Below are 25888 nucleotides of genomic sequence, written 5' to 3' on the forward strand. Positions count from 1 at the left end.
TCAGTTTAGGTCACGTGACTAAAGCTGACCCTAAACCTAACCCTAAGATGCGACGTACTTGTACTTCGGTAAACGTACCAATAGCACCGGGAATTGTCCGTACGCCAACTGTATAAATAGGCAGTTTCAAAGCATATTATATCCCAGCCGTAATACTCTCATGACGGTCAACTAGTTTTGAAAACAGGTCAAAACAAAGCATTATCAAATAGTAGGTGGACAGTGGACTGCATATATTAAATATTTTTGAATGATCCTTAATATTTTAACAAAAATGAGTAGTACTTCTCAGGTAGTTTTTTTTTTTTTTTCCATAATCGGTAAAATGAGTCATTATGTTGACTGACATAATAAATATGGAAAATATCATGAATATCCACTTTGCTGTAATATATTTTAAAAATGTAAATACCTAAATAAACAGCAGTAAACACCGTATTAAGTTACTTACCAAGTAAAAGGCGTTGCCCCCTTGCCTCATGCATTACGGTAATGCAGCATGCTATGCTACTGTCGCTGAGAGTTTCGTGTTTGGTTTGGTGCAGGACTCTCACTCGGTCTGTTATGGCTCAACTTAAGTTTATTGGTAAGACAGTTTGTGTTTTTGGATGAATTAATAAACGTATAGACTGCGTGTTCGCTGTTATACAGCTAATCTGGGCGGTATTTCATCAAAGTCTTCTTAATAGAGCCAGGCCTACGGTTTAAACCTAGTTTAGCCAAGCCGTCCGTGACCACGCCCCTTTTCTAAATTTCATCAAACTCTTCTCAGCTTGTTTCTCTCCAGCTCAGCCAATCAGCTGACAGCAGAGCTCGTCTTCATTAGACCCACTACATCGATCACAGATTGAATGATTAGAGACGTGAGGGCGCATGCGCTGCAGCTATTACAATGATTGAGCAGCCAATAGAAACCACTGCTGAGACCAACAGGACGTGACGTCATCTGTTACCGAGCAGTGAGAATAAAGGCCATATTTAATCATTTAGTATGATATCCTGTTTAATTTCCTTTTAAAATACTGTATTTAAAATTATAACAGAAGTTTCTTTGACTCCATGTTCCTTTTGTAGATCTTTGTTGAGTGTTTTAAAACAGTGGTTCCCAAACTTCAAACAAGTAAAAATCTGAAGGAACACCTATTGGGCCAAAATAGCCTTTATAGCACGTGTTATTTAGCCTGGTTTATGGACGTCGCGAGGTGTGCACGCCAACAATAATTAAATAGTTTTTTGCAGATGATCTTGATTACAAATGTTTTAAACATAGCTAGCTAGTAGCTACTTAGCTAGTTTCTCATTCGTTAACTGTAAAAGTAGTTAGTTTTATATTTGTCTCAATAGAAAAATAAGTGTCTCCTCCCTCCTGGCAGATATCGGGGTGAACCTGACTGACCCCATGTTCAGAGGGCTGTACAGAGGGAAGCAGAAACACCAGGGTGAGCTCTTCCTCTCAGGCTTTCCTCACTACAGGTGATGTTAGAGACTTTCTGACGCTTGTCGTTTTCCTCACAGACGACTTTGATTCAGTCATCGAACGAGCTCTAAAAACTGGAGTGGAGAAGGTAAACTAGAGCTAGTGACAAAGATGGAGATGTTGGAGGTAAATCTACATGTTTTATTTGTTTCTTTGTTTTGTCACAGTTTATGATCACTGGAGGAAGTCTGGAGGACAGCAAAGAGGCCCTGAAACTAGCGCAGAGCAGAGGTGAACATCTGCACTCCTTAAATTAATATAAATGAGTCTGTAAATGTGTGTTTGTGTAGTTTTTGTGTATATTGTGTCCTGTGTGTCTTTCAGAGGAGTTTTACTGCACGGTCGGCTGCCATCCCACGCGCTGCGGGGAGTTCCAGCAGCACGGAGAGTCTCGCTACTTATCAGAGCTGCAGGAGTTAGCGGCGGCTAACGCGGGAAAAGTGGCGGCCATTGGGGAGTGTGGACTGGGTCAGTGGACACAGCTACACTTTTACATTTTTAAAATAACATTTCTATTTATTCAATATTTCATTTACTTCTGCTTTGCTGATGTTGGTTTTTAAATTTAATGCAATATTTTTTATGTAATTATGGGGTGTTGATTGTAAAGTTGTGCATTCTAAAACAAACAGCAACTTTTAGCAACAAACCACGTTTAAAAATCATATGTGAATTTTTTTTGTTATTTTTTACCAGATTTACAATTCAATATTTATGATTTTTTTTCTCATGAAAATATTATATATTTTGGTACTTCCAGTGAATTTGCATATGAGCTAAATTATTAGTTTCACTTATGACATTTAGATTTAACAATTACATTTAACATTTAGGTTTACATTTAGCATTTGGATTTAGATTTAGATTTAATATTTAACATTTATATTAAACATTGAAATGTTATTTTAAAAAGTAAATATCGCATATTTCACAAATATTGCTGTAAATTTGGTCAAAAGTAACGTAAAAAAATATAATTATATATAAATATAATTCACATACTTTTATTAAATGTGGTTTGTTATTAAATTATTTTAGTGTGAGCAACTTTACAATCTGTGCCCCATATGCAATGCACAATTTTCACTTTTATAAAACCTTAGTAATACTTTGTTTATTTAACAAATACAATTTACTAAATCTCTGTCAGAATGTTATTTTCTCCCCCTCAAAATAGAAATAATGATATATTTCTCTATTATTATTATTATTGTTGTTGTTATTATGCAACGCTTTTATTAAAAGCAGCTGCACAACATTAACATATTATTATAAGTTTGTTTACAGCAGAATGAAATATTTACCACTGCAACATGAAAACAAATCAGACACAGAGCAAAACAAATATAATAAAGAAGAGATGGGGACCAGATGTTTGCCTCTGCTTTAGTCTGTTTCTGTCTGAGGGACAGCACGTGTGAGTGAGTTGTGTTGAATGGCTTTGAGGGAGTAAAAAAGGCCAGCCAGCAGATTTTCAAAATAAGATTTTAGCCCAAAATCTATTCTAAATAATGTATGTTTTCCTTTGTTTTTTCTCTTTTTAAACATGACTTTAATCACACATTTCTTTTCCAGACTTTGATAGGTTGGAGTTTTGCCCAAAAGAAACTCAGCTTAAGTAAGTCATAGATTACGTTTTGGGATCATATAATTAGACTCAAAATAAATGAATTATGTTTTATTAATGCAGCAGATTATTTGCATATTTCAAGAGAATCGTTCACTTTGGTATAAAATGATCTCAGATACTGTCTAAGGGCTGCTATTGCTATTCAATGGTTATTATAGAGAAAAACAAAGCACATATTCAGACTTGGGAGAACCAAACCTTTCCACTGACACCTCGTTTGACCAGAGCTGAGCTTTTTTGGTTATAAAATAACCATTGAATAGCAATGGCGGCCATCTTGAAAGATTGCCGTCATAATGACTTTTTGAGTGGCCAACGCCTTTTTCCAAAAATAACGTTCCTTAGAGAGTATTTGTTCCAAATTTCATGCTTTTATATCAAAGTGTAGAATGTCTGCTGCTCTACAGTGAAATACAGTCAGATTAGATTTTAACCCTTGTTTTCAGATCTTTGGTGTTAATAAATCATTATTTCCTCCTGTTTCTCACTGTGTGTGTTTTTTACGTCAAAGGTTCTTTGAGAAACAGTTGGATTTGGCCGAGGAGACCAAGCTGCCCATGTTCCTCCACTGCAGAAACTCTCATCAGGAGTTCATCGGTGAGTTTGTGTTTAACGGAGAAGCTCCAGATGATCACAGAGGTCAGATTAACGTTCACCGTTTCTTCATCTTTTACAGAAATCATGAAGAGAAACAGAGACCGGTGTGTGGGAGGAGTGGTGAGAACCTTTAGACACTGTTTGATAGGAAATGTACAAAATATGATGCACGTCACTAGTTTTTATTCAAAAATATAGAATAAATATATAACTAATTACATAAAACTGAGGAAAAATACATATAATCACTAACGTAATATCAGTAAAAAAAAAAAAAAAAAAAAATTCAGTTTCTTAATTTATGAGAAAGGAAACAATAGCAAAAAATATTAAGAAATCAGTCATAAATTTCTACAGCTTTAATTAAATTAAATTCAAGACTTTTTAAAACCAACTTCACAGAAAACATCATTGGGGGTAAAAAAAAACGCCACATTTAAATTTAGCACTGTTGCTATGCTACTCATATAGCACAGCTAAGCTAACAGCTAACTATTTCTAATGTAATGAAAGTCATTTGACCACATTAGATACAGTACAATCCCTTTGAGCAGCTTTCCCCCGTTAGCCCTGACCATGCTAACTACCGTTAGCTTGTAGACGCTGTCGAATCTTTGTATTTATATTTTATAAATGGGATTAAATAACATTTCCAATCTTTAAAAACATATTTAAAAACACATTAGATATGACGTGTGTTTAATAAGACGTGAGAATAATAATAATAATAATATCTTTTTGTGGTTGTGTAATAACGTAATGTCTCTAAGGTACATTCGTTTGATGGAACGTCTGCAGATGCTGCTGCGCTCATAGACCTGGATCTGTACATCGGAATAAACGGATGGTGAGAGTTTGACTCATGAAAGTCAAATATTAACGCGTCACCTTTTCCTTTTTATCCACTTTTCTAGTTCCCTGAAAACAGCGGCAAACATCGAGACCATGAAGACGATTCCATCTGAGAGGCTGATGATAGAAACAGGTGAGCAACGCATTACTTCCTGTACGCCTGGGAAATATATCAATATCTTTTTATTTTGTAGATTATTTCTTTGAATTAAAATCTACTCATTTTAGGAGAACATTCAGTAAATAACATTTAGACGGATTACTGAGTGCGTCCCAACCCAGACCTATCCCTGAACTCACTCACACGTGCTGTCCCTTAGAGGAGAAAAAAGCCAAAAGTGGCTCATGTTGTGCAGCTTAAATGTAACTTAGAATTGTCTTCCTGGTGTGTTTTAATTTCATCTGGTCGTATTTGTACCAGTGCGTAGGATCACCTTATTTTGAAAATCCAAAATTAGGAAATGGGGAGTTACGCGTTGAGGCGTACGGGCACGCCTAGCAACAGAGCGTTTATCAGACCTGGGACAGAGGGGGCGGGGAAGAGCGCGCCGAGCGGAGTGCAGAGCGTACACACACAGCAAAACAGGCTTCCAGCAACACATCCCAGCCCAACCCCTCCCCCATAGTGTTGTGACAGGAAAGCCAAATACAAATAGAAATATAGATCCTGATGATATTTTTACACTGTAAACATTTCATCTAGATTTATATTTGGGAAGGTGAAAGTATAGAATACAGTTGTTTGACATCGTGTGGTGTTTTCATTTGGAAAAACTACAATAACTTAAAAAGAACTAAAATTGTAATTTTTAATTTCACTCTGTGAAGATCAGCCACACAATTTAATTACATTTTAATGTTCTTAGTCAATTACTAGAAATTCCAGGCGACCCCACAGTTGAAAAACGCTGCTTTAATAAGTTAAAAATATTGATTTACAGTATATGGTATTTCACCATTCTGAGAAAAAATATGACTTGGTTCCAGATGCTCCGTGGTGTGGTGTGAAAAACACTCACGCAGGCTCCAAACACGTGAAAACACTTTTTCCCACGAAGAAGAAGTGGGAGGCGGGGCAATGTGTGAAGGACAGAAACGAGCCCTGCCACATCATGTGAGTACATTTAACAGATTTAATACATTATAAAATCATTCATCACTCATTCAAACACGTCTCAGACAAGTTCTGGAGGTGATGTCTGCGGCGAGGGACGAGGATCCAGTGGAGCTCGCCAACACCATCTACAACAACACGCTGAAAGTCTTCTTCAGCTCACGGTGACGCACGAGAGGTAAGAGTGATGTCACTGAGTTAAAGGGGTTCTCCACTGCTTCTAAATGTACTGATTAGATTCTAATAAGTACATTATTATGCTCCATATTTGTTTTATTAACTTTTAAAAATAGGACTACTTTACAGTTTTAGTTTAGTTTTGTGTTCCTCCATCTTGAAATCACGTGATTGATGATGTCACAAGGCCCCACTGCCTGTAAACATCCCATTGTTTTCTATTGGAGTGAAACTTTCAGCCTGATTTATACATTATTTAGTAGATTTTCTGTCAAAATAACAATTTTGGTTGCTCTAAATAATCAGGAAAAGTTAAAGATGTAAACCTCTTGTTTACAGAAAGAGAATAAAAACAATTATGACCCGAAAGAAATCTGTCACCGCAGGGGGGCAACAGTTCCAACTTTGCTGTTTGGTAATAAACAATGAAGCAGAGAGAAAGAGCTCTCCAAAGGGACCTTTACTCTCCCTTAAACAGCGCACTGACACGCTCTGGTGGCTGAAGTTAGCGAGTAATCACAGACTGTCACAAACCATGAGGATAGAAGTCCTTTTGGGTGACAGTCCGTGATTTACTCACTAACTTCAGCTACCAGAGCGTGTCAGCGCACTCTTTAAGGAGGGGTAAAAGTCCCTTAGGAGAGCTCTTCTTCTCTGCTTCACTGTTTTTATCCACTTTCTGTAAACAAAGAGGTTTACATCGACATCTTTAACTTTTCCTGATATTTTAGAGCAACTAAAAACAGAACAATTTGTTATTTTAACTGAAAAATCTGTTAAATAATCTAAAAATCAGGCTGAATGTTTCACTCCAATAGAAAACAATGGGATGTTTACAGGCAGTGGGGCCGTGTGACATCATCAATCATGTGATTTCAAGATGGAGGAACACAGGCTCTAAAATGGTAGTCACATATAAAGAACATGAATATGGTGTATAATAATGTTTAATTAGCCATAGATCGTATAAAAAGTACATTTAAATGTAGTAAATGATTCCTTTAAATGTTAAATGTTTACAGAGTTCAGGAAGTCTTAACTTTCAGCCTCGTGTGACGGACAGCTGCTTCAGCCAATGAAAAGTCCTCCTGACAGAGAGACAAAACGTTGGCGTCCATTTTTTTTAAACGCGTTTCCATGACGACAGAGTGAGTACCTGTGACGTGGATGCTCGCCCCCGTCACGTATCGAGAGTCGTCTGAAGCTAAGAAGGCACACACATCAGCCACCTCTGGAGGACAGACACACGGACCAATCAGTGGCTTTAAAAACCTCGACCTTTGACCTTTTAGTGTAACAGACCTGCGGGCTCGCCCATTCGACCCATCGGCACCAAAGACTTCATCTGAAACGATCAATAAAGTTGAATTGAATCATGAGAAGCCATGCATGAAAATCAAATGTTAACATTACATACGTTGAGATAGTTATTTAGAATCGATATGTTCACTAATCCATTTTCATCTGTGTACAAATAAAACACATAATTAAGCTGAGCTTCTGTTTGTTCCAAAAATACAATAAAAAAAAAAGTTTGAATTTTTTTATGACATGTTAAAGAGATATTTATGATAATAACCTTTGAACACATTCAACGCTGCCAAATATGACAATTTTTTTCTTATTTTTTTTTGTTTCTGTGAAGTTCATATCTCAGGTTTGATCATATATATATATATATATATATATATATATATATATATATATATATATACTGTATATAGTAGCCCATGGTCTAAGAGTTAGGCTCCTCCTACCTTGTCTATGACCTTCTCTGGAACTTTGTCCGTCATGGGGGTGGAGATGAAGCCTGGCAGCACACAGTTACACCGGATACCAAACCTGACGGAATGAAGGAAACTCATCATCTGTTTAAGGGAGACTAAAGGTCCCTAAGGAGTGCTCTTCTTCTTTGCTTCATTGTCTACTTCAGACATGCAAAACTCTGCAGTGTGGTAGTAGATAACAAAGCAGAGAAGAAGAGCTCTCCTGAGGGCCTTTTACTCTCCCTTAAACAGTGCGCTGACACGCTCTGGTGGCTAAAGTTAGAGAGTAGATCACGGACTGTTGAAGGACTTCTATCCTCAGGGTTTGTGCGTCTTCAACAGTCCGTGATTTACTCACTAATCTCAGCCAATCAGAATGCTCCTTAATATTAAATTATGAATGTATTATTAATATGAATCATGACTCACCTGCTCAGCTCTTTGGCAGCAGTCCTGGTCAGAGCCTCCACTCCAGCTTTGGAGGCGGAGTAATTCACCTGTCCTATGTTTCCCACCTGTCAACACACCACAGATCAGGGCTGAGGTCAATTACATTTACAATTACCAGCATTTTTCTCAATTACAATTACTGAGCCTGAAATAAATAACCTAATAAAAGTTAACCTCTCTCTTTTGTTAGCATCGCTAATGATAACAGGTCATAAATCAGCTGTAAAATACACTATAAACTAATATCTATCATCTAATCATTTCTCATCTATTGATTACCTTGTTTATTCTTCTTAATCAATGAAAATATAGGTTTTAATATTTATGGTGTGGGTGAGTCTTTTTGTGTCAGTATAGCATAGATTTATATTTTTAAAATTGTAAAATGTGAGAAAGCTTGATATGAAACATATTTTAATAACTGGTAAACACTTATGTATAGAACTGTAACATGGTTCCACAGTTTTGCATTGAATTATATTTGACAATTTTTATAGAATTTTCATGGCACTTAAAATTACAAAGTCAATTATTATTTAATTACAATGGACCCAAACCCTGTCAGCGATCCACTGAGATCATTTAAAGAGTATTTAAAGGTGCAGTAGGTAACTTATAAAAGTGACTTTTTGTCATATTTGCTAAAACTGCAACTATATAAAGACAGCGTTACATAAAACTAGTCATCTGTACAAAAAACAGGCTCATTAAGTGCCGCCTACTGCAAATTGCCAGAATTCACCGCGACCGAGCAGAAAGAACCAATCAGCGCCAGGATTGTGTTTGATGGACTGACAGCTGTCGATCACAGCTCACGCCCCCTTCCTCCTCAGCTAGCGTTAGCATTAACAGCTCACACAGCAAAGGTGCGTTCACACCATACGTGACTGTAGCGACTGCAGACGCTTCAACATAGCGGAGCTTTTTGGTCACTTCATTGCTCCAGTGACATCATAACCAGGAAACAGTGTGTGTGTTTACAGTATGTTTACAGTACGTATCATAGGCAACGCCGCTATGGTTTAAATGATCAACTGATAGAGTTACTAAAGGATGAGTTCACTCAGAATTTAGGATTATTGAAGAAGTTAACTGCTTTAATTTTGCCCCAATAAATTGAGGAAGTGTAGTACAACCCTCTGCTGCTGCCGTCTCACAAATTTTTCAACTTTGAGTGACGAGGTCATGTGTGACCTCGTCACTCAAATCATGCCAGTCACGTCGCTCGAGGGGAGATAACTTAAGGTCGCGTCATTTACATTGATTTGAATGTAATCTAGTCGCTTCAGTCGCGTTTGGTGTGAACACACCTTTATCAGTTTTGTTGTGTGATTTACTGGCCATTTAGTAATATTTACTATGGAGGCAGGGCAGGAGAGGGAGGGGGAGGGATCTGAAAGTTGTACTGTGCTACGTCCTCTCTCTCCTCTAAGTTACCTACTGCACCTTTAATTAAAGCTTGAGTGTGCGTGTGCTGATGTGTGTGTGTGTCTCACCTTTCCCACGATGCTTCCCACAGTGACGATGGATCCTTTGGACGCTCCACACGCCACCAACGCCTGAGCCACAGCCTGAGTGACCAGGAACGAACCCTGAAACCAAACGTCACCAACAAACGATCGACCAACAGTTTACGTTTAATGTTTGGAAACAAAAAAATTGTTTTACATTTTCTAGGTTGTTAATCAAGCTTTTGGCATATTTGTTTTTTGTTGAATTATTAAATACAGATATCATTATAATGAAGAAAAGAAACTTTATTTCATCCATTATTTCAAATATTAAAATAGAAGATTAAATCAGTTGAACAATTAATTTAAATAATCAAACTCATACAAATTTGTAATTTTAAACATATTTTGACTTTTATTTACCAAAACAAAGTCTCACTGGGACTAAAAATCTCTTCTGAGAACTTTTAAACTGAAAAAAGTTTACATTTTTAAATATTAAATGTAAAAAAAAATGTTTTACTTGAAACTTGTCATAAAAAACTTTTATCTTTCTCAGAGAAACTCCAGTTTTAGAAATTAATTTAGTAAATTTTGATTCAACTACGGAAATAAAGTGTTTGCTTTTTTTTTTTTTTTAAATAAATCCATTAGTTCACATTTATTACAGGAACAATTTTCAGCTTTCATTGATTATGGATTGGTTGACAGGACTTTACAGTCTGTGAGCGGTTCCAGTTCAGCTATATTCAGCTAGTTCATATATATATATGTGTGTTAGATAGATATACAGTATGATGTAGTATTTTAAGATAAAATCCCTCATTTTGTTTGTGACACAAAGTTTAAAAGAAGCAAATCACACCTTGTGACAATTAATGTCCAAATTAATCAATTAATAATTATTAATAATCAAGCAAACAAACCTTTAGATTGACCTGAACGACAAGGTCAAAGTTTTCCTCGTCCATGTGAAGCAGGAAGTCGTCCTGAGTGATGCCTGCTGCGTTCACACACACTGAGGGAGGCTGAAGTACTCCGTCTGTCCCAGAGGAAGAGTCGTTTGATTGGCTGAGAGAGATCACATGCTTCTTTAACATGATGGGATGTGGTCGCACCTGAATCCGTGTCATCAGCCTCTTCACGCTCTCTTTACACGCCACGTCCACCGCTGCAGCCGTGTGAACCTGCGCTCTGAGCGCGCTCTGCAGACTCTCCGCCGTCTCATTGGCCGACTCCTCTCTGATGTCAGCGACCACCACGGAGGCTCCTTCAGACGCCAAACGCTGACACACGGCCCGTCCGATCCCACTGCCTCCCCCTGACAGAGAGAAAGGAGAAAAACATGAGCGAGGACTCTTAATAACAAGAAAAGAACGTTTAAAATCAGTAAAAACAAATATTAAATCAATCAAACTAATCCTGCAGATGGAATAAAATGTGATTTCTGAATATTTGTAGTGTTTTCCTGCTCTGTATCATATTACAGACTGGAATTAGATTAATTAATAAAAGAAAGTGCGCAAATTTAGCACAATATTGTGTTTTTATGTTTAAATGTATTTGTTTATCACAACGTTAAATAGGTGGTCATAATAAAAAGGCTGTTAGATATTCTGTCCTCAGGTGATTTAAAACAGAGCTTCTCAACCTTGGGGTCACGACCCAATTTGGAGTTGTGTGATGCCTTCAAGAAACTAGAAATAATTTCTGAACATTTTGAGCTCATTTTTGTTTATTTTTACCATTTTCTGCAACTTCACCATATTTTAACTTATTTTTGCTCCTTTTAATGCATTTTTGCTACATTTCTCCCATTTCTGACACTTCTCCATCACATTTTAATGCCTTTTCTGCACATTTTTCACTTTCCAGACATGTTCATCACTTATAAACCCTTTCTACCACTTTTTCACCTAATGTCACATATTTTGACCCATTACTGTCCCTTTTAACCGCTTTTCACAATATTTCGTGCTTATTTTTTGCCAATTTAACCACATTCACCATTTGTCATGTCCAATATTTACCAGTAATTCTAACAGTTTTGACACTTTCAACCCTTTTTTGTCAGTTTTTGGAAACTCTAATTTGCAACTTTTAACCAATTTCACCACCTTTTCCACCATATTTTTAGTCACTTTTAACCCATTTTATTTCTGATTAAAACATGGATTTACATCTTTAAGATGACTAGATACTGTGGTGCAAATAACAGTAAACTTCCTGGATAACAGTGGATTATTAATCTGATAAATAAATAAATGTGTTGTTATCACAGATTCATAAAGTAATTAATCAAACTTTATTTTGAGAAACCGTCACAATGAAGCTAAACTTTATGTTCACCGACAGGAAAACAAATAAACAAACATTTTCTGAGTCGTTTTAAAGTGTTAAAACTATAACTAAAAGAGAATTAAAACATAAACCAACCAGTGACCAACGCCAACCTTGACACGAGCCTCGTGGTGGCCGCCATGACACTTTAGTGTTGTTGTCGTTCTGCTGTTTGTCCACCAGGGGGAGACTGAGCGCGTAATAGCACAGGACGGTGGCGCGGAAAGGACAAACTTCCTGAAGTCACATAGTTCTTGTGTTTCCTTTATTTTACTCACTGTAAAGGCTTTAAAATGTTTACAGACTATATTTAATATTCAGAGTTTAATCATAGAGTAATAACTGTAATAACCAAAGGATAAACAAATTATTAAAATGTAAACTATTTCAAAATTATGATCAAAGTGTTAAAAATCTATAATAGTGATGGTAGCATAAAAAACAAAAAGTGTATTAAATTCATGAAATGGCCAATACACCCTAAAGTTAAAGAAATTCAATTTAAAATTATAAATAATTATAATCCAGCAGCAACAATACTTGTTTTTTGAGGCGGAGCCATGTGTCTTCTGTTCAAAGGAGGAGGAAACTATTAAACTATTAAACTATTAAACTATTAAACATCTTTTATTCTCTTGTGACATAATTAAACACTTTTGGCATAAATTAATAAATTGGTTAAAAATCAGAATGGATAAAATTGCACAATTGCAGTTGGAACAAGTGCTTTTTAGAAACAAAAAATTGCCAAAACTTTACAATATAATCATAATTATGGGTAATTATTATCACTAACAGTATTTAAAATTTAACTTAAAATCTGTTTTACTTCCTGATCATTTTTTTTTTAAATGAAATATATTGAGAATGTATGTGATAATGTCTCCAAATATTTGTTGCTGTGACTTGCCTTGCTGTATAATTTATTAATTTATTTTATTTACTTCTCATTTCTACTATGTATGTGTACGTGTATATAAGACAATAGTGTTAGTAATATTAGACACAATTGTCTCCCAATGAGAGTTATGTATAATTGTTTGTATATTGCAATAAAAAATAAATAAATAAAAGTAAGTAAAGGTTTTCAAATTTTAATACATCATATAATAAACTTTTAAAAACAGTCTTTTTTTTTTTAAATGAGTCAATTTTAACTTAATTTGTGATTGTGTTTTGCTTTATTGCAAACAAAGTACGCAACTACAATGAGTTAATTTTTAAACCATTGTAGCTTTATATTTACTTTTTTCTTTTTGTTGAAAATAATTACGTCCATGGAGTTTAAATATATCTAGAATTTAAAATCCAGATAAAACCAATGTTTTCCAGACATTAGAGAGATGGAAAACGTCTTCAATCCTCACACTACTTTTATGATGTGAAATAATTTATGCAGATAACAAATAAATACATTTTTTAATTTATTTTTTGTCTTCTTTTCTTTTTTCTTTTTTTTACTTGAAATAACTTCAAAAATTAAAATTCAAAACGACAAAATATTGCTCAACAACCATTAATTTTACCTGTATACATTATTTTTAATGAAGTCATTATGAAAGCAAAACTGTCGAACATGTAGTTATTTCTAAGCATCACAAGAAAATCTTTGAAAAATGTTATATTAAACTCGATTAATTTAAATTAGTTTGACATTTTATTAGAGGAAATTATTATTAGAAGGAACACAGAAGTGTTTTTTTCATATTTATTTTTTTTAGAAGCATGAAAAAAAAAATTGCTGAACATTTGTAGCAATAACTTAGCTACTTTGTCCACTAAACAGCAGAAAAACACTGGTAAAAATTATGGAATTATATTACAAAGAAAAAAATCTCTAATAATATGTTATTCAATCATACACAAGTCGGTAAATTTAAAAAAAAATGTTTAACAATAATTAGGATGAATCAATCAATTTTGACACATTATTTTTGAATATGTTGAATAGTCTTTTTTCTTCTAAAGGGCAAAAATATCGCTACAAATAACTAAAATAGTCTCATTTCAAAGATTTACTGGCTTTTTTAAGCTGACATAAATAGGTTGCAGTAACTCATTTTGTCCACCAGAGGGCAGAGATTCCCACAACAGAAGACAAACTCTCACTCATCACGAAGATGGAAAAAATGAAATATAACTGTAAATTTAATGCATTAAAGCACTAAAAAAGATGTGAAAAGTTGACCATTTTCCTTTCTCATAAACTCATAGAAGAATAAAACTGTAAATCACACAGATCACAAACGTACCGCTAGGTGTGAACAACAACTTTACGGCAGGTGTGAGTTTGTTCCACTTCCGGTGCAGAAGTTTTACCCGGAACATGAATACGTCATAATATTTTTATTTTTTTAAAAAACGACATTATATGTAAATGTAGGTCAGAAGGATTTGATGCATTATTTGGAAATCAGGTGTTAAACTAAAATATATTTGTCGTAAATTAATTTGTTTCTTGTAATAGAAAACAAAAAGAGACCACGGATTTAAAAAATCTGCTTTCATAACCACTTAATATTTTTATTAAGTAGTTATACCAACTACTTTTACAAATGTATGTTTGCTTTTTAAATAAACTATTTTTTAGGCACAACTTACCCGTATGTAGATGTTTTAAATAGTGATTTTAATCATAAAAATCAAACGCTGATGTAGTCACATTAAGTGTCCACCAGAGGGCAGACTGAAACACACCGGAGATTTAACATTTAAAACAACTAGTTATGATTAAATAACTTGTGTTTTTATATATACATGTTTATTAAGGATAAAACCACTATTTTACTAAGAGCTGTTTCATAGATTGTTGTTTATCATAAGACATTAAATAAAACGTTAATAGATGCTGACAGATGTTGGATCTACAGAATTTCTTCTGCATTTTATTGATAATCTGCTTAAATTAAAAGCAAAAACTAATATTTTAATAAAGAAAAACTGGACTTTAAAGCAGCCACATATCAATTTGCCATTTTTTTTATATATATTTTGGATTAAACTTTAATATAATAGTTTTCTTCTACCCATTTTTTTTTTTTCATACTGTTTACCATCATATACATTTTTAAAGATTTGAGAATAAATATGTTTAAATAATTATATTAGAAAATGGAAAAGGCAGAGTTTTAAAAATAAACACCATCAAAAAACAAAATGCAATATATTTTTAAGACACTTTCATTAATACAAATCTTAAATGTTCACACATATGGAGACAGTGTTACATTTAATTATTATTCATTTTTGTCTTTAATGTAGTAAAGACGTAGTTACTTATTTTGAGAAACTGACATGAATAATTGGAATAATTTGGTTGAATAAATCCATGTTTGTAAAAATAATAAAAGCAACTGTTACAGCCTGGGAAAAGAAATACACGTTAAATTTTATTTATGAACAAATGAAATACTGAGTCCAGCACAGACGCCTTTTAGGCCAATTTAAAATTAAGGAAGACAAAGCTGGAATAAATAATAACACAGGAGATTATTGAACAAAAACCTCCAGTTGAACATGTTTTTTTTTAATTTAATGCAGGCAAAACTAAAACATGCACAAAGCCTGTGACATTTGAACACGTGTCCAACCCTCCAAAAGTTTATAGTCCAGTCGTCTCTGTTCCTCCTGAATAAATAATCTCTAAGGATGAAAAACTAAATCTTAGTTGCTTAAAATAATAATAAAGCCACACCTTTCATTAGTAACTTCAACAAAACATTGTATTAAGACGTCAGAACAGGTTTTTCAACTGCAAAACGTACTAAAATAAGCCCTCACACAACCTTTACTTTAGATTACAGTGTTTTTTTTACACGGTGGAAAAACTGATCTAACATTCTTCTAATCGGTTCAATCAAAAGAGTCATAGAATAGATGTTTGAGCCACGTGTGAGCACACACACACGTCCTCACAATTTATTAGCAGATTGGTCACAAAGAAGAAGAGAAAACGCCGTTACAGACAAACTCACAGTGTGTGGAAAAGACGACACAGAAAGCAGAAAAAAAAAAAAAACGTACAAGCTGTAACTACGTCTCATTTCTGTACAGACGAACCCTCAGGGACGAGATGCAGGAGCGTGTGTGTCTGTGCGTGTGGCATGCATTCTGTATTTGGACTGAAACCAAAGGTGCGTCTGCGTGCAGAACGATTTTTAACGCCTGCGTCAAAACCATGAAGAACGCCACGAGGCTGCGCTCGTGGTGTCGGAATCGCCAACAATTCATACGTGACACGCTTGCACGCAAAAACACTTCCCCAATAGAAATACGAAAGAACCAAACCAACTCCGCCCACCACACGTCATAGTTCCCACAATCAGGGAATAAATTAGCTCCATAAAATGCTTCTTTATAAAAGAAAATATGTTTATTGGACTGTACCACCTGGTCTATACAGCGTCCAGACAGGGGGAGGGGGGGCGTACGGTGCAGACAGAGGGGGCGCGTTGTGGAAAGGGACATGAACTCCAGAAAATGGACACATTCTGGCCCTAGCACCTTCATCCCTCGCACACACGCCCGTCTTTGTGTCGCTCCCTCCACAAACGGGGGTCGACCCTTCCACCTTCGTCTCGGTTGCGTTCATCAACCGGCACGTGTCCGCATCAGCCCGAGTCCGAGTCGCTGGTGTCTGAGGATGAGGACGAGGAGGAGGAAGAGGAGGAGTCTGACGAAGAGCTGCTGGCGCTGAGACGTGACGGCTGGTTGTGAGCCTCGGCCGCAGGTTTCTCTGCTGCAAAACAAAAAAAAAAACACGACATCACGTTCTGATCTGAACAAACGCAACAGGACGACTTCCTGTCATGATGTCAAACTGGATTTTTATTTAAGTATGAAGGTAGAATCATTAATTTGAAGTTTTAGAAGCAACAGCTTCAAACCAGCCTGTCCAGGATCAGACGTGACCTTTGATGTTATTCCTTTGATGTTAGTCAGTGATAAAAATTAACAGGTTCTTTAAAGACTCAAAATTGGAAGTAGATTTGTGTCTTCGTTATTAATTTTAAATAAAAAAAAAAAAACATTTTTAATAAAACAAAACACTTGTTATAATGTAAGTGTTAAAATGCAAAATGAATATTTGAGATCCAAAAATTTGCATTTGAACACTTTTTCTTCAAGTTTTTTCTTTGAAAATATTATTTAAAAAACACTTCAATCAAAAATATTTTCAATAAAAAGTCACATCAATCAAAAAAATTGTAAAGAAAAAAGTGTTGAAATGCAATTTTTTTGAATCTCAAATATTTGTTTTGAAATTTAACATTTCTTTGATTGAAAATATTTCTTTTGATTAAAGTGTTTTGTTTTATTGAAAAGGTTTTTATTATTATTAATAACAAAGACACAAATCTACCTCCATATTTGAGTCTTTTAAGAACTTGTTCATTTCTATCATGATTAACATCAAAGGAATAATATCAAAGGTCACATGTGACACTCCTGCTTCTAAAACTTAGTTATTTTTGCATGTAGAATCTATTGTGTACTATTTCATAACTAAATAACGATGTTGTATTGATAGTGTGACAATGATCCAGTGGTTAAGGTGAGATCTTACGTTTGGTCTTCACAGGCTTCTTCCCAGAGTTGAGCTGTCCACTGACATCCATCAACCTTCTCTCCAGCTCCAGCTGCTTCTCCAGAGCCAGCTCCTCACGGGACTTCCCCGCGCTGTTCTTACTCACCGCTGTAACACCAAACAGAGACAGGGGAGTGAGTGAGTGAGTGAGTGAACGAGTGAGTGAGTGAGTGGGCGAGTGAACGAGTGAGTGAGTGAGTGGCGTCTCATGTCCACTGACCGTATGGCTTTCTGGGTTTCTTCCTCAGACACGTCATGACGTATCTCTCCAGTTCCCTCAGCGTGGACGGCTTCAGCGTCTCAAAGTCGATCTCGATCTCTTCAGGGTTGGTGTCGCGGAGCGACGGCTCGCGTGATTGGATGATGTAGACGACGCGGCCCAGCTTCTCCCCGGGGAGCTTGTTGATGTCCAGGCTCAGCTGACGCTTCTCGTCGTAGGACATGGGCGCCGTCTCCTCCTCTTCGTCAGAGTCGAAGTGACCCACGATGGGGTCGTGAACCGGCTGGGGCATGTTGAACATGATGCTGCTCTTTTTGGATCTGATGGAAGAGTCAAATTAATGTAAGACCTTTCAACATTTCATCTCAGAGGGTCGCCAGATGCCTTTAAGAAACTTTTTTTTTTTTTTTAACAATTTGAGCCATTTTTGCTTATTTTAGCATTTTTTTTTCTGAAACTACACCAAACTTTCCACATTTTAACCTATTTTCATCACTTTACTTTTAATGCATTTTTGCTCCTTTCCTCCCGTTCCTGACAAATCTCAATGCATTTTCTACACATTTTTTTCACTTTTACGACATTTTCACCACTTTTACACCTATTGTCACATATTGACCCATTAATGTGGATTTCCATCTTTAAGATGACTATAATAATAATAAACGTTCCTGGATAACAGGGGATATTATTCAGATGAATAAATAAATGTGGTTATCACAGATTCATAGAACAATGAACCATCATTTTACTGACTTTATGGATGGACCCCAAAAATCTCTCCTTTATTCCCCCTTATAGATGGTCCTGTCTCCACATGACTGTTCTAGAATGTTCATGTCTGTGTTCAACCACTACTCACTTGCTCTTATTTTTCTTGCTCGTGGCCTTTTTCACTGGAATCACAGGACACGGCGTCGCTCGGTTGCTCTTGGTTTTTGAAGTTTTAGCTCGTTTGGGTTTAACAGGCGACAGATCGTCTTCTAACCGCCGATGCTTCTCCCCCTTTCTCTTTTTCTTCTTCTCCTTCTTCTCTTTCTTCTTCTTGGGTTTGACGATGGGACCCTGGGACAGCGCCGTGAGCTGCTCGTGCACGGCTTTCAGCTGGAAAAACACAAACAGGTCAGCCGTGGTGCGGTTGCTTTTCATCTCATGCTTTTCCCGCTCCGACGTGCACAAACCTGCTCCTGCAGCTCAGCCAATCGGTTTGCTCGCTCCTCCTCGGAGTCGGAGCTGGGGCTGCTCTCGCTCTCCTCGCTCTCGCTGCTCAGCTCACTCTCTGAGGAAGACGAGGAGGATGAGGAGGAGGACGAGGAGCTAGGTGGCGCCGGGGCCTCGTCTGGCATCTTAGCGAAGCAGAACTCGAACACGTCCTGTGAGGAAACCAAGTGACACATGTTAGAAACTAGACTACAAAGTGGATTCAGGTCCCAGTACAACGCTAACATCACCTGTAGTTTCCTGGCCATGGCCACCACGTCGTGGTCGGGGGGGTTATACTTGTAGCAGTTGGAGAACATTAGCCGAACATCTGCAGAAAACTGCTGAGCGTCTCGATATTCTCTGCTGTCCATCTTCCTCTGAACACCACAAGCACACAACCGATCAGTGAAAACATACGAGCACCCTGTGTGGAGTTTACATGTTCTTCTCGTGCTGGCATACCTTAATGGTGCTGAGGTCCATAGGCTGCTTGATGATGTCGTGATAGTCATGGAGACCCAGCGAGGAGGCGTCCACGGGCTTGTGGAAGGGCCAGGCGTACGCCGCATGCTTCTTGGACAGCAGCTCCTTCAGGATGCCGCTGCAGTAGCGCAGCTGCGGTGTGAGCTTGCTGCGGCGCACTGGCGGGGGCAGGATGGAGTCCGGCAGGTCCTTTTTAGGAGGTTTAATTGGTCGCCCGCTCAAGCCCCGCCTGTTCCCCGCAGTGTCTTTAGGACCTAGCATCAGCCCTGTGGGGCTCATGCTCATCCCCATGGACATCCCCTGGCTGAGGGTGAGACCCTGGCTCATCCCCATCCCAACACTGTGGCTGTGTTCCATTCCCAGGGAGGCCAGGGTAAGCGGCGAGTTGTGGCCTCCCATTCCCAGGCCGATGCCACTGACGCCCATTGGGCCCATTAATGGCATCGCTACGGTGGTCGGGGTGGTCGTGTCAGCTTTCCTCTTCACGCCTTTTTTCTACATAGAGAAAATATCCCAAATAAAGATTTTATCCTGGTTTATAGAACAACTAGGGCTGGGCAATATATTGAGTTTTCTATATAGAAAATTACCATATCGCCTGTATCAATATATTTTTATTTTACAGCTTATTTATTTTATACTCAGAACAGCATGAAAAAGTCAAAGGTGGCTCATATTGTGCAGCCGTTTGTTAATAAATCAGCTTGTGTGACATTTTTCACCAGCAAATTTAACCCAGTCTTTCCTGTTAGACTTTGAGTTAAAAATATCAAAATGTATATTGTATTTTGATCCATATTGCCCAGCCCTAATAATGAATATAAATATTACCTTGGTTGTGGGCTGAGTGGCCATCCCTGTGACGGCAGGGATGCTGTTGTGCTCAGGGAGCAGACTCTTGCTCAGGAGAGTCTGTGGAGGGGTGGAGAAAATGGAGTCGGGCGTTTCGGGGGTGGGGGGAGAATACACAGACTGGGAGACCGCAGGGACTTGATGAGCTGTGGTCACTCCTCCAGACACTGTGAGATAAACGACAGAGGAAGATGTCAGAAAACTACAGGTGAACTTAAAGTCATCCGGATCAATTTTTTTTTTAAACCAATGATGCAATTTGTATTTTGTGTAACATGGAAATAAATGGTGGTGGAGGTGCAAATAAAACACGACCTCACTCGCCATTTAAGAAACCGACACACTGCTGAGTATGCAGCATTTTAAGATAGCAATCATGCTAATGCTCATGTGCAGTTAAAATAAGTTGTTGTCTCATGGGTATTGTTTAATGTTTTACAGTAAAATATGAACATTTAAGGGGAATGCTGTCAGTTTGAGAAAATAAAAAAAATTGGAATAAGCCAGAAAATTGAAATCGGTGCACCCTTATTTGTTTATTACCTTTTTTCACTGGTTTGACAGACTTGCTCCGTGCAGGAGGGGAGGGCAGCTCCACCTCCTCCTGAGGCATCTGAGCCACCTTCTGTAGAAAGGCTTTCTCCAGGGACTGAGCCATCAGCACGATGTCGTCTGTTGGCTGTTAGAGGGGCAAAAGTAGAAAACCAAACAAAAACCATGAAACAGGAGTTTCATCACCTATATCAATAAAAGCAAGGAATTATATTTCTGTGTGTGTGTGTGTGTGTGTGTGTGTGTGTGTGTGTGTGTTTTTGTTTCTTAAATATCTCTGCAAATCAGGCTCAGACTGACCTGATATTTCCAACATCGTCTTAAACATTGTCTTAAATGCAGCTTTGCAGAACAACTCAATGTTGACAAGTAGTCATACTAACTCAGGATAAGTTAAAACAGCTCAATGTTGACAAGTTGTCATGGTAACTGAGGATAAATTGGAAGCTGCAAAGAATATCCTTAAAAAAAACTAACTATTGACCAGCAGGTGTCCTCAGTGAGCAATGTTTGTAGCTAAGGTGAATAAGAATAAATTGCACGAGTGTAATTCAGAATTAAATTTGCATTAGGAATTGAGTATTTACAAGGTCAGTTTAAAGAGGATTTAACTTTAATTCTGAATTAAAGCTCCCATGTAAACCATTCATGAAAAAGCTACTTAACCTTCCACTTTTCTATAGCTACACATACTTCCTACAGAGACTGCACTAGTTAAATAAACACATTAGAAGTGTTGGTTTAACCGAGGCCTTTACCTTGTTGTAAATGTAGCAGTTGGTAAACATTGTGTTGAAGTCCTGCATGCACTCGCTGGCACTGTGGTAGTAATTGTTTTCTAATCTCTTCTTAATGGAGCCCATGTCCATAGGAGTTTTGATGATCTTGTGATAGTCCTGCAACAAAGCCACACACGTTCAGAACGCAGATGGGCACTCTGCACGTAACTGGTCTTTTTGTGAGAAATATTAAAAACCAAGCGTTGGTCTCGTCTTAATTGACCATAAATTCCACTTACAGGAAGGTTGAGCTTCACAGAATCAACGGGTTCATGGAAGGGCCAGGCAAAGTGGTGCCTCCACAGAGACTTCAGCAGGACTTTCTGTAGGAACTGGAGCTGGTTGGTCATCCTCCCCTGTCGGTTGGGGTCCTTCACAGGAGGCTGCGGGGGTCCCGACGGGGCCATGTGACTGAAGAGGGGCATCCCCGTGCTCTCGAAGCCCTCGTAGAGCAGCGAGGGTTTCCGGATGCGCTTCGCCGCCATGCCCGAGCCCTGATCCATCGTGACTCCCAGGATGCTGACGTCAACCCCGATAAGAGAGCTGCAAGGAGATGCCAAAATGATGCCCACATCAACATCTGGCAGGAACACACAGATGTTCTCTAATCTGCTGTTTGAATATTTTATTGAAACACCATCTATTACCATCGCTTCCTTATGGTTTTCCTTTAACTTCAGATTCAGTCTATTTGTAAATAACAGGGAAACCAATGCTGACAGCTTTGAACTACATGTAACTTTAAGCCCACCCACATTTCACTCTCCCAGGGGATTGTGGGCGGGGCTTTAACTAAGGGTGGCTTACTTTGATGCCGGGGCTGTTCACATGCTGTCCTACAGAAATGAGTAACAAGCCAATAGTGTTTGCTTTCCTTTTAGCAGATGATGTGAGGTTTAACCATTAACTGTCTGTAGAATCTAGGCTTTAAATTATTTATTTTTGTTCCATTTCACTTCCTCCTCCACTATAATAATGCACCTCCTCACCCATTGTTTCCTCAATTCTGCAGCAGCAGCGACCTTCCATAAAGTAAATTTGTTTCTATTTCATAAATAACTTTGGTTTAGACACGTGTTGCACTACCTGGCAAAATTGTTTGGGAGTCACTGGTATAGGTCACATTCTTATTACACAATTGTTTAGAGCAAAATACAAAGACACATAAATGCCTCAATAACAAGGTTCATTTTAAAACTTTAATACAATAAATATAAATGTCTGGGAACTTGTAAGTATTAAAGTTGATAACTAAACTAAATCTGAATTCGCTACAGATAAAGCTGGGTGCAAATAATTAAGATAAATATAAATAACCATAAAGCCAATTACATTAAAAAAAAAGAACCTAACGTGGTTCGGTTGTTGGATATGTTTACATTCCTGTGACCTTTAAACTACTTCCTGCAGCAGTTAAAGTAAACATTGTTTAAAATGATACAACTTATTGAAACACTTTTGACAGTTAATAAACTTTATTATAAAAAAAAAAATGAATAAAATGAAGTTAAAGAAACAATGCAATTTATTTATTTAAACACAAACAATACATAATATGGTACAGAGTTATCATTTTTGAACTGGGGGTATTTATTGGGCGCCGTTACTAGGCAACCAGTTACAACGTAGACCTAACAGACCTTAAAATTATTGTGTAAATTTTAGTAAAACAATATTTCATAAAATATTTAAATAAGGGACAATAGCTTACTTTGGCTGCCCCTGAACGTCACATGGCTACAAAAACATACCGGTAAGAACCGGGAATAATGTCACCACAAACCGGGCGTTAACAGTAAACAACACTACCATTCTTCCCACAAAGCCTACGGGTGATGTAAAGCTATACCACACACACACACAGAAGCCTCAATACGCCCTCACATTACAGCGGAGTCCGCCCGGTGGAGTAATGCTAATGTTAGCAATGCTAACACCGACAGCAGCGGGAGATAGTAGCCCTGACGGCCGAAGATGGCGCCGATAAAACCAAAAGTGGCAGTTCCGTTAAAATTCAAATAAAATCCATTAGTTAGTGAAATATTTCAGTCCAAATAAGTCGTATGTCCCTGCAGGAAATCCAGGTGCCCGCCCCCATCTCCCTCCATAACACCAACTGACGACATTAATATTTTCGTATTAAAATACGGGATTACCGTTGAAATACCCCCTCGGATATCAAGTTCACAGTCTGTTTTACCGTAAGATACCTGTCAAGGTGCGGGTTTACAGCCATATCCATCAGGATGGATCCGGATTCTGTTTGATAGCCAGATCCGACACCGCTCGTCAGGTCGCGCTGTTCACCGCCAAACAAACGCCTTCACGTCTGCTCCGTTGAAATGGCGACGCTGCGGCTACACCCGCTCCTTTATAGACCGTGCTTTCAACCTATTGGAGGAGTGACACGACAACGTTCCAACCCCTTCGATTTCTATTGGATGCCACGGTCATCAGTTAGCGTGGCCACACCTACTCAACAGCGAAGCTCCTCCGACATGTTTTCTCCCTGCTTCATTTACCCGCTGTTACTGTCGGTCAAAATAAACGTTTCAAAACAATAAATCCGGTCTATTCAGGACACAAATGTACACACTCCGCCATATTATCCTCCACTACCTACCGACAGATACGAAGCTTGACGAGCTCGAATTACGTTGGGAAGTTTAAAGTGACGACGCTGATTGGCCAGCAGGTCCAGCATCGAAGGTAGATCCCAGGAAGCTCATTGGTTCCTGGCCCTGTCACGCGCATCCTCTGTGAGCAACAAGTCTCTGCGCGAGCGCTCCAACATGTCCGTATTTACGTCTCGTGGAAGACACGCAGATCCGCCATCTTGAAGCACGATTTCACCACAGATTTTTATCAAATATAACCGGTAAAATCAACCTTTAAGAACAATAAAAGCACACACGACGACGGAAATTACTCTAACACGCCAATGTGTGGTGAGAGCAATCGAAGTTAACGATTGATTAGTGTATAAAGGTTAACAGTTGGAAACAAAGCCACGCGGCCTCTTTGGCCCAGGTGCGGAAATAAGTCAATAAACCGAAACTCAATTAAATGTATAAAAGCCACACAACGGGAATACATGTATGATACGCAAATGGCTTCAGAGTTATCAAGCTAAGTGAAATGAGAGGAAAAACAACCAACTGAATGACACAGCATTTTTCCTTGAAGCAACAAGCAAGCCCTTGCAAACCTTGAGGTCCAAAACACGTACAACACACATTGTAATGAAGAAATAAACATGAAATAAGAGCCCCCATATTGATAAGATTACTGCCAAACAAGTAAAACAAATGATTACCTAACAACTGCTGCCCATCCCCCACCCCAAGGTTATAAACTTCCTACAATGTCACTCCATAAAATATACAGTCAACTAAATGCGGATAAAGTTACTTAGGCTTTCACCTCACACTGTATACATGTCATTAAATGTCAATTTGAATTATTATTTTTTTTTAAGTTTTTTTTTTTTTTTTTTTTTAATATATATAATACATATCTAAAACCAGCCACAATATACATTTTAAAAAAAATCAATGCAAACAAGTGTAAAGTGGTAAATCCAAAAATGCGGCGACACCTTTCTTCCAATAATCTTCATGTCTTCCACCTCGATACTTTAAAACCAACACATTTCTCTCAAACATGTCCGCCTTCTTGTCCGGTGGGGGAGGGGAGTCATGTGATGAAATAATCTTCATCAAACGTGAACACGTGGCATTCCGCAAAACCCCCACCACCTAAAAAAAAAAAAAAAAAAAAAAAAACCGCATCTGCGTCGATATCCCGTTGATGAAGAATCCAAGGTTTCCTTCGATTTTCAAAAAGAGCGTCAGATTCGGAGATAAAGTTGTACAAATATCCCAACAAAGAACATACTTTCCCGTGTATGTGCCTCACTCCGATTGGTCAGACAAAGCCACGTGACAAAAAACCCGATTCGCGTGCCTCTGATTTAAAGTACTTTTCCACTCGGTTTTGTTGTAAATCCGTGTGTGAACGCAGAAACGACTCGCATAATACACATTTTCGTTTGATTTCAAAGGAAATAAAAACGTCCGTTCCCGCACGGCGACGATTGCCGTCGATCTCCTTTGGTGACGACATTGTGAAACGCGCATGCGCATTTAACATCTGCCAGCAACGCAGACACAAGCAGATCCAGGGTTTTTTTTTTAATCCGTTTCAAACCACGTTATCTTTATCATGTTAACGGTATGGAGGGTAGGAACCGATCAGTCCTTTCAGAGTAAAACAGGAAGAAGCCCCACATAGGACACTTTCATGCTTTTACACTGTTTTAATCGATGCTGTGCAAATAATATGTACTTTTTAATGTA

The 25888-nt window shown here is 37.8% G+C and overlaps 3 protein-coding genes across 4 annotated transcripts; 1 reads left to right on the forward strand and 2 right to left on the reverse strand.

The window, feature by feature from the left end:
• The first annotated feature begins 513 nt into the window (after positions 1–513).
• On the forward strand, positions 514–7194 carry LOC114460970 (putative deoxyribonuclease TATDN1). The gene is made up of 13 exons (XM_028442879.1): positions 514–586; positions 1374–1439; positions 1516–1565; positions 1645–1708; positions 1802–1945; positions 3053–3095; positions 3619–3704; positions 3784–3824; positions 4475–4551; positions 4619–4689; positions 5544–5670; positions 5736–5848; positions 6870–7194. Exons 1-12 carry the CDS (start codon positions 565–567, stop codon positions 5836–5838), a joined length of 894 nt encoding a protein of 297 aa, XP_028298680.1. The 5' UTR covers positions 514–564; the 3' UTR covers positions 5839–5848; positions 6870–7194.
• Positions 6855–12074, reverse strand: LOC114460971 (estradiol 17-beta-dehydrogenase 8-like). Its single transcript, XM_028442880.1, has 9 exons — positions 11951–12074; positions 10623–10835; positions 10441–10547; positions 9560–9655; positions 8043–8128; positions 7605–7689; positions 7150–7192; positions 7004–7078; positions 6855–6935 (listed from the first exon to the last, which is right to left on the reverse strand). The coding sequence occupies exons 1-9, from the start codon at positions 11994–11996 to the stop codon at positions 6916–6918; spliced, it is 771 nt and encodes a 256-aa protein (XP_028298681.1). The 5' UTR covers positions 11997–12074; the 3' UTR covers positions 6855–6915.
• Positions 12075–15222: 3148 nt separating this feature from the next.
• Positions 15223–25323, reverse strand: LOC114460938 (bromodomain-containing protein 2-like). Of its 2 annotated transcripts, none has more exons than XM_028442823.1 (12): positions 23731–25323; positions 21770–22073; positions 21510–21647; positions 20743–20878; positions 20179–20366; positions 19327–19842; positions 19113–19241; positions 18843–19034; positions 18524–18765; positions 17662–17981; positions 17421–17549; positions 15223–16592 (listed from the first exon to the last, which is right to left on the reverse strand). In XM_028442823.1, exons 2-12 carry the CDS (start codon positions 22031–22033, stop codon positions 16465–16467), a joined length of 2382 nt encoding a protein of 793 aa, XP_028298624.1. In that variant the 5' UTR covers positions 22034–22073; positions 23731–25323; the 3' UTR covers positions 15223–16464. The 2 variants fall into 2 exon arrangements, with proteins under 2 accessions (XP_028298624.1, XP_028298623.1); XM_028442822.1 differs by having other exon boundaries at positions 23741–25322.
• Between the last annotated feature and the right edge of the window lie 565 nt (positions 25324–25888).

This window comes from Gouania willdenowi, unplaced genomic scaffold, assembly GCF_900634775.1.
Source record: "Gouania willdenowi unplaced genomic scaffold, fGouWil2.1 scaffold_85_arrow_ctg1, whole genome shotgun sequence".
In the NCBI taxonomy this organism is placed as follows: Eukaryota; Metazoa; Chordata; class Actinopteri; order Blenniiformes; family Gobiesocidae; genus Gouania; species Gouania willdenowi.